The following is a 12,603-nucleotide window of genomic DNA, read 5'->3' on the forward strand; positions in this document are numbered from 1 at the left end:
ATCGACCCATCTTTCCCTGCCTTTTGCTCCCTGACCCCAGACTGGCTGCTGGAGTCCTGATGGAAACCGCCTGCTGTTCACTGTGTTGGGGGAACCGCTGATTTACTCCTTATCGTTCCCAGAACGTTGTGGTGAGTCCAGGGAAACACTTCTGGATGCACAACATCTGGGGTAGTTGGAGGGAGACAGGAACCATCTGGAATATGCTGCTCTGAAGGATAAAGGGAAGAAGCTTGGGGGAAAAAAAAAAGGAATAAGCTTGGGAGCCTTGAGAGGTGTTGATGCCTGTGATGGAGAGGAGGCAGGGGCCAGTGGGAGGCCCCTTTCTTGTCCTTAAGAGCCTCTGCCCTGATCCGCAGGTGAGCCAAAGGGGTGCGTTGGAGGCGCGAAATCAGCTACGATTGTGGCAGATCTGTCTGAGACGACAGTACAGACGCCATATGGAGAGGAAAGGTGAGCTGGGTGGGTGAGGGAGGGGCAGTGAGATGAAGCTGGGAGGGACCACGCTGAGCCCTCCCAACCTGCTGTTCTGACCCATAGGCTTGGGGGAGAGGCTCACTCCATGGTCTGGGACCCTAGTGGGGAGCGGCTGGCTGTGCTCATGAAAGGTAAGAGGAGGGGAGGGAGGCCTTTGCTCGGGCCGCACCATCTTCCCATTAATTGACTGTTTCCAGGCCCCGGCTACAGTTCTTCTCTGCCCCTGCCCCTGCCCCGGGATTCTGCCTCCAGAGTTCCTTCCTACCCCTGCACCCACTTCTTACAGGAAACCCGCGGGTCCAGAATGGCAAACCAGTCATCCTCCTCTTCCGCACTCGACACAGCCCCGTGTTCGAACTACTTCCTTGGTAGGCGCTGGGCAGGTGTGGCCCCCCCGCCCGGCCTCCCCTAGCAAACGCATACCCTCTACACCTGCCTACCCTCTACACCTGCCGTCTGCCTCCAGCAGCCTGCTCACCTTTCCTTCTGCCCCCAGCGGCGCTGTCCAGGGGGAGCCAGGAGCCCAGGCCCAGCTCATCACTTTCCATCCTTCCTTCAACAAAGGAGCCCTGCTCAGCGTGGTGAGTAGGCCAGCTGCTGTGGTTGCAGGAGTGGGCTGAGGAGTGAGGGCTGCAGCTGCTGTGTGGCTCTGCTCTATGGCCTTCTTTGGGCTCAGACTGGTCAGACTTTGCTTTCCCCTCTCTCCGCAGTGCTGGTCCACGGGCCGGATCGCCCACATCCCTCTGTACTTTGTCAATGCCCAGTTTCCACGTTTTAGCCCAGTGCTTGGCCGAACTCAAGAGCCCCCAGCTGGGGGCGGAGGCTCTATTCATGATCTGCCCCTCTTTACTGAGACCTCCCCAACCTCTGCCCCTTGGGACCCTCTCCCAGGGCCACCCCCTGGTCGGCCCCACTCCCCTCACTCCCGCATTCAATAATAAAAAGTGTCCTTTTTTTGTTTTCCATTCAATTATGAGACTCTTATCTTTACCCAACACTGGGGTATACTGAAGAAGAAAAAGGCATGGACTTTGGGTTAAGATCTTGGCTCTTTCACTTTTTAGTCATTTCTTGTGAATTTGGTCAAGTTATTTAACCTCAGAAACTGGATAGTTTCCAAACGATTTGGAAAGCAAAGCTGAGAAAACACCTAGCACAGGCTCTGGCACATAATAGATGTTGTACTCTTCCCAAGTTTCAGCAAGTTCCCAGAATGATACAGGGCAGTAATGGAGCATTACTTCAGTATGAGACAGAAGAGATTTTATTGGACTAGGGAATTTGTGGGAGGCATAGGTGCTGGGCGCTGGGCCAAGGTGGCATGGGCCATGCTCAGGGCACCCTCTCGGGTACGGTGCCCACCAATGAAGCCACTGGCATGGACAAAGACACAGCCAGGAATGGCACTGACCTGGTCCAGGGCCTCATCCCGAAGACCCCGCCATGGCTCTGGCAGGGGCAGCCTATGAGTAAGCAGAAAGAGGGAGTTGGTGGGAGCAAATGGAGGCCTTGAGGAACTGGGAGAGGGGGAGCAGAAGCCTAGGTTAGTGGCCTCCTCCTCTGATAGGGTTGAAACAGGCCTGAAGGGCTGCAGGGCGGTCCCCTAGGGCCTCACCTGCTCTGGAATGAATGGGGCTCCTTAGGCACACACTGTACCCGCCACTGTCCAGCCTGGTCCGTGTAGATAACAAAGGCGATGGTCCCCGGGGAGGACAGCCCCAATTCCAGGTGGTAGAGGTGCTCCTTCCAGGGGCATCCACCCTTCACCAGTTCTATTATCTCCCCACTTGGGTCCACCTGAAAAGGAAGTGGAGCAGGGATAGAAGGTTTAGGGTACGAGTGGGAGCCCCTGTTGGCCAGCAGCCCTCCAGGAATCACTAACCTGAGCCACAGTGCCTCCTCCCAGGCCAGTACCTGGAACCGCTGGGCCAGGGCCTCTTCCACCAGGGCCCGGGCTGGCAGCCAGCTGTGCTGGTAGAATTCTAGTCTCTGCAGAAACTCCTCTCGAACCAGGTCCATTGCACGCTTGAACCCGGCCTGGGAATCACATGTGAATTAGAACCACAGTGCTGGCCCAAACTGCTAACTCTGCTAGGGCTTGACAGGACAGCCTCTCTCACTTTCCCCTGAGGTTCTCACGTGCCTCACGGTCTCTTCCCCACGGTTGTCCTCACCTCAGTGTCTTGGTTGGGCTGGTTCCAGGTGGGATTAAGCCGAGCAACCCGGGCACTCAGCGTAGTGGTCACCGCGTACCGAGGCTCTCCCTCCTCCCACTGAGATATCCCGTTGTCCACCGCATCCACCTCCTCCACGAAGTTCTCATACATCTAAGGCAGCATAGGAGAAATGCTCTGGAGGGCGCCTACCATTTGCATAAAGCTTTATAGGCCTCAAAGTTTGTGCATACACAGTCTTTAAACTTTACTACAGCCCTGCAAGGATCTCCCAACATTAACTGGATGAGGAAGGGAGGAACTGGGGAGCTCAGCAGCTGGCTAAAGGTCAGAGAGCATACAGTGCTGGGGCTGGAATTCAGATCACCTGATTTCTAATCCAGTGCTCTACTACCGCTCAAAGCCTGAGCCAAGGCCAGCCTGTGTGGGGAGGGGGCTGCTGCCTTCTGAACAAGGAGAAGTCTAGAGTTCCATGAGGGGTTCTGTGGGAGTGGATCCTCATGGCCTGGGGGTGTAAAGCTCCAGGTGAGCTGAGAAAGCCTGCGCGCAGCAACAAAGACCCAACGCAGCCAAAGATGAGTACTGGACTAGACATCAGGGCTGGGAGGTGGTTCCAGGGAAGCCCATGATGTGCCACGTGGCATCAGCAGCTGCTCCATCTCCTGAGCCTAAAGAAATGGTAGGATGGGGCTTCCCTGGTGGCGCAGTGGTTGAGAGTCCACCTGCCGATGCAGGGGACACGGGGTCGTGGATGGGGCTTCCCTGGTGGCGCAGTGGTTGAGAGTCCACCTGCCGATGCAGGGGACACGGGTTCGTGCCCTGGTCCGGGAAGATCCCACATGCTGTGGAGCGGCTGGGCCCGTGAGCCATGGCTGCTGAGCCTGTGCGTCTGGAGCCTATGCTCCGCAACGGGAGAGGCCACGATAGTGAGGCCTGCGTACCACAAAAAAAAAAAAAAAAAAAGCTACAAGGATATACTATACTGTATGGCACAGGGAATACAGCCAATATTTTATAATAACTATAAATGGAGTACAATCTTTAAAAATTATGAATCACTATGTAGTTATACCTGAAACATACAATATTGTACATCAACTATCCTCGATAAAAATAAATAAAATAAAAAAACCTTGGGCATAATTTAGTTCAATTGCTTAGAAACCCCTTAGCAGTAGAAGGGAAAATTGACCCAGGCAGTCTAAAACCTTAGTATTCCAGAAGCTCCAATTTACCGTTCATATTTCTTCAGTTTTGGATCAGAGAACTGAACTCGACAGCCTATCTGCAAAAAGCAGAGTTGACTGCACCTGCAGTTTGACTTGCTGTGAACTTCACGTTAGTGGGGTCAAGTAGGAGTCCTCAGAATCATCGATCCAACATGCACACCAGGGACGCTAGCCCTGTTCCTTCCCCAACCACAGGCACCTGCTGAGCTGCCTGCAGGGGGCGCTGGTGGAACCTGAAGAGGTTTTCATAATCAAACCCTTCCCAGTTTCCCAGCTCAGTGTGCCTCCAGTGAATACAGTGGTGCCTGAGATATGCTGCCCTCCACCTTCAGGGCAGCCAGAAAAGCCCTTCCCCATACATTACCTCATCCACTTCTCACAAGCACCCCAGGATGGAGGCAGGAAGAGATTAACCATTCCCCTGTGAGAAGATGGGCCTGGCTGAGGGAGACAGCAGTGGGCCAGCACGGGTCAGGAACCCCGACCTGAGCCCAATCCTGAGTGCCACTCTGGCCCGCCTGGTGGAGACGCATGTGGGGGGCATCTCTGTCCTCGAGTCCCCACCTTGTCATAGAGGGCGCCAACCACGCTGTCCTCTTCGCTAGTAAACAGCAACTGGGCCAGCAGTTTGTGCCCGAAGTGCAGATAGACGAGTCCCGCACTGCTCAGCTTGGTCTGCCATGGTTTCCCAGGCGACAGGGAGCTCATGGTCTCCGTGAAAGACCTGAGGAGCACAGGGAGGTGGGGCTGAGGCACAGCTGCCCCGGTTCAACCACAGTGTCGTGTGTGTGTGCAGGCACAGTGGGGTGGGGCAGCTGGGGAACGCTGTGGGAGTTGGGAGAAAGCCCAGCTGGGGAGGCTTTGGCTTGTCCTCAGGGGTCAACATGGACTTGAGTTTGGAGTCTCCATTCATGCATTCATTCGACAATGGTTAACTAAATGCTTACCACATGCCAGGCTTTGTGTTGTAGACATTAGAGATGAAAAAACTAAGTCCTGTCCCTGCCTTCAAGTTCATCCGCCTAAGGTGGACACACACGCACAAACAACCAAGGGAATGCTCTAGCTAGTTATAAACAAGGAAAAGGCAAGAGGGAAGGAAGGGTTCAGGAAGAGAGCATTCAGGTCATTTCTGAAAGATGAATTAGTGGGTGTTTGCCAGACAGACAAAGGGTGAAGGAGAAAAGGCACGGCAGGTAGAGGGAACAACATATACAACAGCTAAGAGAAAGATTTCTCCATGGAACTGCAAGAAAGCAGCTTGGCTTGAGGAATGAGTGGCAAGAGATAAAGCAGGGGCCGGACCAGGGCAGGTCTTGTATGCTACACTTCAGAGTTTGGACTTCATTTGTAGGTAACGTGGAGCCACTGAGAGAGTGTAAGCAGGGCAGTGCATGTCAGAAAGAGCGCTGTGCCAGCCAGCATGGAGAAGCGATGCAAGGAGATTGCCTGCAGTGGTCCGGGTGAATAAGGAAGGCAGGGTTTTGAATAGCAGTGCAAGAGAGGACACAAAAAAGCTATGAAAGTTGTTAGGGCAGTAGAAACTACAGCTGTAATTTCTAAATACCAGTCCATCAGAATCACCTAGGGAGCTCATTTTTTGGTTCTAATGATTAACGTTCTATTGCCTAGGGAGATCAGTTCATGGGTGTTCATTTTCTTTCTTTTAAATTTTAATTTACTTTTATTTTTGGCTGCATTGGGTCTTTGTTGTTGTGCGCATACTTTCTCTAGTTGTGGCGAGTGGGGGCTACTGTTTGTTGCGGTGCACGGGCTCTAGGTGCACGGGCTTCAGTAGTTGTGGCACTCGGGCTCAGTAATTGTGGCTCGCGGGCTCTAGAGCGCAGGCTCAGTAGTTGTGGCGCATGGGCTTAGTTGCTCCGCGGCAAGTGGGATCTTCCCGGAGCAGGGCTCGAACCCGTGTCCCCTGCACTGGCAGGCAGATTCTTAACCACTGCACCACGAGGGAAGCCCCATGGGTGTTGATTTTATGTTTTATATTCCAGAAATGTTAAATATATTCTTTTGTGTCAAACACTGCATAATTTTTTTTTAAAGTATATAAAATAGGCACTTCCTTGGTGGTCCACTGGCTAAGACTCCACACTCCCAGTGCTGGGGGCCCAGGTTCAATCCCTCGTCAGGGAACTAGATCCCACATGCTGCAACTAAAAAAGATCCCCAATGCTGCAACTAAGACCCGGCACAGCCAAATACATACATACATACATACATATATAAAAACATTAGGAAAAAGGAAGTAGTCAATAATGTCAACTGCCAGGCTTCCCTGGTGGTGCAGTGGTTAAGAATCCGCCTGCCAATGCAGGAGACACGGGTTCGAGCCCTGGTCCGGGAAGATCCCACATGCCACAGAGCAACTAAGCCCATGTGCCATAACTACTGAGCCTGCGCTCTAGAGCCTGCGAGCCACAACTAATGAAGCCTGCACACCTAGAGCCTGTGCTCCTCAACAAGAGAAGCCACTGCAATGAGAAGCCCACGCACCGCAACAAAGAGTAGCCCCCGCTCACCGCAACTAGAGAAAGCCTGCGTGCAGCAATGAAGACCCAATGCAGCCAAAAAAAAAAAAAACTAAATAATGTCAAGTGCCACAAAGAGGTCAGTTAAGGTGAGACCCTCAACCAGCAACCTGAGCTTGGTGTTGAGGTCACTGGTGCCCTTTCCACAAGCATTTCCAGTAGAGAGACTGGGAGAGAACTGGCTGGATGAATGAATAAGTGAAAGGATGGATGAATGGAATGTGCAGCTGGGGTCAGCTCTTCTTCTGAAGAGTGGCTGAGAAGTGAGGGTGAGAGATTAGGCTGTAAATACTGGGAGCATTCCCTCCCGACATCATTTATGAAAGTAATACGTGTATTTAGAAAAAACGGGAGAGGAGTAGCGAGGGAAGGAGAGAGAGAGAGGGAGAGAAACAGACTTAAAACAAAATAAAACCTCCTCATGACCCCTTGGAAATAACCACTTTATACAGTGTGGTGTATATGAGAGAGGGTTTGGGGTTTTTTTTCCTTCTTTGTTTTCAAGATGGGAGGTGCTTAAGCAGAGTTCCTTGCTGTAGGCAAGAACTAGAAACCCTGCCATGTGAAGCCCCAGAGCATAAAATGATACACTGGAAAAGGGGCAAGCAGAAGGAAACAATGTCTCCTGAGTTGGGAGAAGGGAGCTGTTCAGGAGTGAGAAACTGAAGCTGTCCATGCAGGAAAAGCTCAACTTCCTTTAAAGGGAAGAGACAGGATCACTCACTAAGGTAGTTTGATGAGGCAGGGGCTTGAGGAGAGGGGAAAAGGACTGGAATGGTACTGTGGATAATGGGCTACCCTCGGATAAGACTGATTTCCCAGTGGAAGAGTGTCAACGACAAAGGAAGACAACACACACCTCAACTATCACCACCCACCACAATCGTGTGGGCCCAGCAGTCTGAGGTGGGGCAGCAAGGGCACATGACTGGATTAATCCCAGCTGGGGTATTCACTGGGGTGACGATGGGGCTGGTGGGAGAAAAGCCTGACTGAGCCAAAGAAGGAGGTGAGTTGGAAGGGGCCCAGGGACTGACCCGGGCCAAGGGAGGCCCAAGGCCAGCTAGATGGGTGCAGAGCAGGTGGAGAGCTGGAAGCACGGAAGACGGTATTCCCATGGGGCTCAAGAGTTTGCTTTCCAGGATGAGGCGGTTCCCTTCGCTGACGCGGACCACGGCAGTAGACTGGAGCACTCAGAGTTGAAGCCAAGGAAAGGTAAAGAAATGGTAGTGGGAACCCACCTCTGGTGATGGTCATATCGGTGTCTCTGAGGGTCGTACTCGCCACCCACGTCTACCACGATGTCACAAGAAGCCAGTTTCTCGGGGTCCCGGGTCCGCACAATCTCTGCATCCTGCAGGGTACACAGGAGGTGAAGAGGCTGCCGGGGTCGCACGGGTAGGGGATTAATGTTGGGCTTCCAGGGAGCCGGGGAGGGGAGGAGGGTTTCTCGGGCGGGACCCCGTTAGGGGGACGCGATTTGCCCCGGAGACTCGCCGGCAGCCCCTGGGTCAGTTTGCGCTGCCCGTACCCGGTACTCGGGGAGGAGGCGCAGCAACGCGCACGCCAGCGCCTCATCGCAGTGGAAAGTGCCGTTGTGCGTCCCGATTCGGGGCGGGGTCATGAGGTGGCTGCGGGGTCGTCTGGAGAGTGGGACGGACTCCAGGCTGCGCTTGAGATGCGGGCTTCGGCGGGGTGGCGGCGGCAGCAGCAGCAGCAGAGTTACAGAGCCGCGCAGGAAGCGGTGGCCCATGCAGCTTCCCCTGTGGGAAGGCAGGGCGCCGACCCGGAAGAGAAAGCGCCCAGGCAGCCCCCACTTCCTCCTGCCGGCCGTTTCCACGACAACCGGCCTCGCCGCCCGGCACAGAATTTCGACCCCCGCTCCTCGAAGGACCCCGGGTGGAGCCTCCAAGATGAGCACTGTATCACCACTGCTTATCAGGCTCCGGGAGGGGCAAACCCTCTCACCACCGCCCTCCCATCTCATCACCAGTCCCTTGCCTAATGCAAGAAAACACCAACACTCTGCCCAGCTGGCGCATTTATTAGCATTAAACACAAGACCCTCCTCTTCCCGCATTGCAGGAAACCACGCCCACAAAGTCCCAGGCCCCTGAAGCAGGCGCCCTATGTCCGATTTCTGAAACAAGCTCTCAGGCCTTGGCGGTAGCCTGAGGTGCTCCCAGGGCTGTGAGCTGCTGAATTTTCTGGCTCATCATCTCCATGACAGCTGTGGGAAAAAAGAAGAGTCAGACCCTGGTCAGGAGCTAAAGGGGAGAACCCAGAGTTAAGGAAAAGTGACAGGGAGACAACCAACTACAGTTAATAAAACTTTTAACACAGTGATCCACTGTGGAGGGCACACACAACACAAATTTAGAGTCTAAAATGTGTCAGTAAATATGAGAACCACTGGGATATAAAAACAAACAAAATACAGTATTCAAATGAGTCAGATATAACCAGAAAATAACGTGGAAAAGATGTCTGCCTTTAGAACAGTGGTTCTCAATCCTGACTGTATAACAGAATCACCTGGGGAGCTTTTAAAAAACACACTGTTCCCTGGAATCCCTGCCACCCCCCATTGACTTACGGTTGATCCTTGAACAGGTGTTTGAACTGTGCAGGTCCACTTATTCGGGGTTTTTTTTTTCAATGGTAAATTCTACAGCACTACATGATCCACGGCTGGTTGAATGTGAAATGCGGAACGGAGGATGTGGATGGCGGACTGTACAGTTACACGCGCCGATTTTCTTCTACTTCACCAAGGGGTGGCACCCCTAACCCGCACACTGTTCAAGGGTCAACTGCAGTTGGTTTGGAGTGGGCCCAGGTTCTCTTTTTAAACTCTCTGGGTGATTCTTAATGTGCAGCCAGGGCTGTAATTGCTAGCAGTTAGCTAGTTAGGGCTATATTTCTTTGCCGGGTGTTCATTTACATGCATCTTCTCCCTCATTCCACCCACACTGAATAGGAACTCAAACACAAAAACAAAGACATGATTCCCTTTCTCTAAATTTCTCAAGCACCGAACCCAGGAATCTGTAAGTAGTGGGTATGTAATGCACAGAATCTAAAGAATAATACATCAAGACACCAAAGAGAAAACCATGGTTTTAATCCAGCAAAGGGGACATCCCCATGGATCACAGTGCAATCCCTGTTTATTATGGCTGTAGAAAGGGTTCAAAGAGGTGCCCAAGGCCAAGCTTACCCTGTTTCATGGCATGCTTCTCCTGCAGAGCTGGCTGGATTTTCTCCATTTGCTTGGTGAGAAAGTCTATCTTCCTCTTGAAGAAGTCCCTAGCATCCTCAGCCGTCTGCAAGGTCAGAGGTGAATGAGGGGTTAAGAGGAGACCCCATTCTGCACTCTAGAACTCCCCTTCAGAGAGGCATCCATATGCTTCCTTCCACTCACCTTCTCTACATAGTAGCCAGTTCCCACATCGATGAGCACATGTTCCACATCATGCAGCTTCCCAGGGACATACATCTGAGAAGCAAGGATTAAGGGAAAACTAGCCCAGCATGAGTCATGATTCCCTGTCAGCTAGTGTGCTTGACCTCCCAAGTCCCTTCTTTCTAAAAAGCTAGAAGGCAGGAATCCCCTGGCAGTCCAGTGGTTAGGACTTGGCACTTTCACTGCCGGGGTCCGGGTTTGATTCCTGGTTGGGGAACTAAGATCCGGCAAGCCTCAGGGTGCAGCCACAAAAATTAAAAAATAAAAAGCTACAAGGCCCAAGGACCAAATAATCTGGAGGCCTACGAACCCCAAATGCACAGAGACAGGGAAGTCAGTTCCTTATGGAGAAAATCACATATGCTGATCTTGCCCTCATCCCATCTGCCACCTTCCAAGCAGTTCTTACAGTTCTTCCCATCAGCCCTTCCAGAAAGACTAGAGTGATTTTTTTCCTGTTGCTGTTGAGTGAAAAGGCAGCCTCACTTTCCCTTTAACACTCCCAAACATGAATTAGCTAATTCCTGATGAATTTAATGTTCATTATTTAAGCAATCCCTACTACACTGCTATTCCTGTGTTTCCCTTTCAACCTGTCAGTTCTCTGGTACAGTTTACAGGTGCCTATTGTTATAACTTGCTCACTCAAGTAAAACATTCAACAGGTAGACACAATCCAGGTTTCTCAGTAATAACAGTTTAGGAATAAGAGGCACAGTTGAACTAAAATTGAGGATTAATAAACAGAACCAACACCCTTGTTTCTGTATCCTCTCTTCTTCTAATTGCTTATGTTTTCTAAGTTATTAGTAGAACTGTAAACCACCAGTTTTACCTCCCTATTAGGTTACATCCTCAAACAGCAAAAGGAAATAATCACACCTCAATTCTACACACACCTGGGTGCTCACAAAGCATTAGCTGGATGTTGGCCCCGAGTTAGAGAGCAGAGCTAGGAAGCATGTATAATAGTACTCTCAGAACCATCCGAGCACTCTGGAGTAATTAAAACCTCCCGTCCTTCTTTGCAGGTTAGGTGTGAGGAGAAAAGGCGAGGGCAGGGTAGCAGTTCCTGCAGAAAGGATACAGAACTCGTCAGTGGGACCAGTAATTCTTTCCCTGTGAAAGCAATTAAGATAAACAAGTGGGGGAGGCTGGCAGCTCCAACGTTTAGACATTAAAGGGAGTTTCAACACGGCACAGCACCTAGAGACTGTACGAAAAGGACGGAAATAGGGACAACAGGAGCAGAAGAATGTCCTGGACATTTCAATTCTAGGTTAGCAACATGCAAAGGGCTCCCGTAGCAGTATACAATACATAATGGACTGCTCTCTCGTCTCAGGTAAGGAAAACTGAATTAGGAGGCGGAAAGAGAGGAGCCGGCTCGCCACATCCCCCAGGTTGCCTTCACACGCCTACCCCGTACCCTCGTTGCTTTTGTTCAGCACGTTCAGACAGTCCTTGGCTTCCACATACTTGGTCTGTACCACCTTGAGCTGGGCAATGGACGTGGACAAGAACTCCACTTCCTACAGAGGATGGGAATGAATGAGGGTCAGTGTGAGGGCTGGCGGGAGAAGGGGGCACAGCCGGAGAAGGGGCGGGTCCTGGCACCGCGTGGCGGTTTCGCCTGGGAAAGGAAGCCTCCCCAGCTGGGGAGGAATGGAGTGGGGCGAGGGAGTACGCGTGGTGGGGAGGGATGTGACGCGGCAAAGCGGTGTCTCTGGGGCCCATCCCCACCTGGTCCAGCTGGTTCTTGAGCATTTCTAGCTGCGGCAGATTCAGCTCGGTGATATTAACCGACTGCGCCATGCTGGGAAGGACGGCTTATGATGCAGAAGCCGGCCGGGCGAGCAACGCTCTAGCCATCCTCTGTGCATCTCGATGGCTGCGTCGGGAGGCCTCGCTGCGCCAGACGTCTCTATGGTCCTCCGTCCCGGATGGGAAGGAAAGGCTGGTTAGTCTCTGTGACTCCCATTGGAAGAGAAAGGGTAGAGGCGCTTTATTTTCTCACAACGTTCCAAGCCTAGCGTAGTCAAGTTGCAGCAAACAGGATTCCTACGCTCAAGGAACTTAATCTTAAAAGTACTCAGGCCATAACCACAGCATTGTAAAGCAATGTATGCTACTCCACGTAGGTGGTATAAACCCAGTGACAACAGGCAAGGAGGAAGCCTGTGAAGTTCTCCCAGTCGGGGGGGAGTAGCACTGTGAAAGGAATGCTTTGGGCAGATGAAGCGGGAGTCTGGCGGTGGAGAGAACACAAAGGAGGCCCATTATCAACTAAAAAGTACAGCAGTGGGTTTATTAATCAGTGCAGTGTGCTAAATTACCATGTGCTAGAAGTGAGGGATACATAAGAGTGTATCTTTAGTTGGAGAGAGAAAAACCATACCTCAGCATCAGAAACCCCCAGAATCTGCTGCTAAAGTGCATGGCACTAACAAGTGTAACAGCTGTTTGTGGGGAAAGGACAGCAGCCTATAACATCCACTTAGGAGGGGGGCAAAGCAACTGAGGCATTAAACTTGTGTCACTCCCAGGATACCTGAGGGCAGGAAGACAGGATAGACATGAGGGTACCTGGCCAAGACACTCTCAATGGATCTATCTCTACCTTTCCTTGGGCCTTTGTCCCCACTTAGAGCATTTTGATGCCCCTCTCTCCTTCAGCTTTGTCTGCTGAGGCCAAGACAGGCCCAGCTTTGTCT

The 12,603-nt window shown here is 52.0% G+C and overlaps 3 protein-coding genes across 4 annotated transcripts in view; 1 reads left to right on the forward strand and 2 right to left on the reverse strand.

The window, feature by feature from the left end:
- Positions 1–1,415, forward strand: part of AAAS (aladin WD repeat nucleoporin) — a gene marked incomplete at its 5' end in the record, with an annotated part of 11,255 nt that extends 9,840 nt beyond the window's left edge. The window contains 6 exons of the mRNA XM_007448272.1: positions 41–131; positions 360–453; positions 541–608; positions 764–845; positions 974–1,058; positions 1,188–1,415. Of these exons, the coding sequence (XP_007448334.1) occupies positions 41–131; positions 360–453; positions 541–608; positions 764–845; positions 974–1,058; positions 1,188–1,415 (648 nt within the window). The remainder of the gene's footprint in view (positions 1–40; positions 132–359; positions 454–540; positions 609–763; positions 846–973; positions 1,059–1,187) is intronic.
- A 304-nt stretch (positions 1,416–1,719) lies between these two features.
- MYG1 (MYG1 exonuclease) lies at positions 1,720–8,220 on the reverse strand. The gene is made up of 7 exons (XM_007448253.1): positions 7,955–8,220; positions 7,665–7,777; positions 4,445–4,604; positions 2,652–2,804; positions 2,392–2,514; positions 2,093–2,274; positions 1,720–1,940 (listed from the first exon to the last, which is right to left on the reverse strand). Exons 1-7 carry the CDS (start codon positions 8,174–8,176, stop codon positions 1,742–1,744), a joined length of 1,152 nt encoding a protein of 383 aa, XP_007448315.1. The 5' UTR covers positions 8,177–8,220; the 3' UTR covers positions 1,720–1,741.
- Positions 8,221–8,447: 227 nt separating this feature from the next.
- PFDN5 (prefoldin subunit 5) lies at positions 8,448–11,824 on the reverse strand. 2 transcript variants are annotated; one of them, XM_007448254.1, is made up of 6 exons: positions 11,633–11,824; positions 11,319–11,421; positions 10,977–11,008; positions 9,848–9,922; positions 9,644–9,749; positions 8,448–8,653 (listed from the first exon to the last, which is right to left on the reverse strand). In XM_007448254.1, exons 1-6 carry the CDS (start codon positions 11,702–11,704, stop codon positions 8,577–8,579), a joined length of 465 nt encoding a protein of 154 aa, XP_007448316.1. In that variant the 5' UTR covers positions 11,705–11,824; the 3' UTR covers positions 8,448–8,576. The 2 variants fall into 2 exon arrangements, with proteins under 2 accessions (XP_007448316.1, XP_007448317.1); XM_007448255.1 differs by lacking the exons at positions 10,977–11,008; positions 11,319–11,421 and having other exon boundaries at positions 11,633–11,716.
- Positions 11,825–12,603: the final 779 nt, after the last annotated feature.

This window comes from Lipotes vexillifer, unplaced genomic scaffold, assembly GCF_000442215.2.
Source record: "Lipotes vexillifer unplaced genomic scaffold, Lipotes_vexillifer_v1.1 scaffold2700, whole genome shotgun sequence".
Classification (NCBI taxonomy): domain Eukaryota; kingdom Metazoa; phylum Chordata; class Mammalia; order Artiodactyla; family Lipotidae; genus Lipotes; species Lipotes vexillifer.

Excerpts from the sequence above, each read along its gene's own strand:
- MYG1 (XM_007448253.1), bottom strand. The coding sequence starts at position 8,176 with ATGGGCCACCGCTTCCTGCGCGGCTCTGTAACTCTGCTGCTGCTGCTG. Across the intron at positions 2,515-2,651 it reads AGCCCAACCAAGACACTGAG|GCCGGGTTCAAGCGTGCAAT; the intron begins GTGAGGACAACC and ends TGTGATTCCCAG. Across the intron at positions 1,941-2,092 it reads CCCCATTCATTCCAGAGCAG|GCTGCCCCTGCCAGAGCCAT; the intron begins GTGAGGCCCTAG and ends GCTTACTCATAG.
- PFDN5 (XM_007448254.1), bottom strand. The coding sequence starts at position 11,704 with ATGGCGCAGTCGGTTAATATCACCGAGCTGAATCTGCCGCAGCTAGAA. Across the intron at positions 11,422-11,632 it reads TCAAGAACCAGCTGGACCAG|GAAGTGGAGTTCTTGTCCAC; the intron begins GTGGGGATGGGC and ends CATCCTCTGTAG. Across the intron at positions 9,923-10,976 it reads TGGTCCCACTGACGAGTTCT|ATGTATGTCCCTGGGAAGCT; the intron begins GTATCCTTTCTG and ends CTTGCTTCTCAG.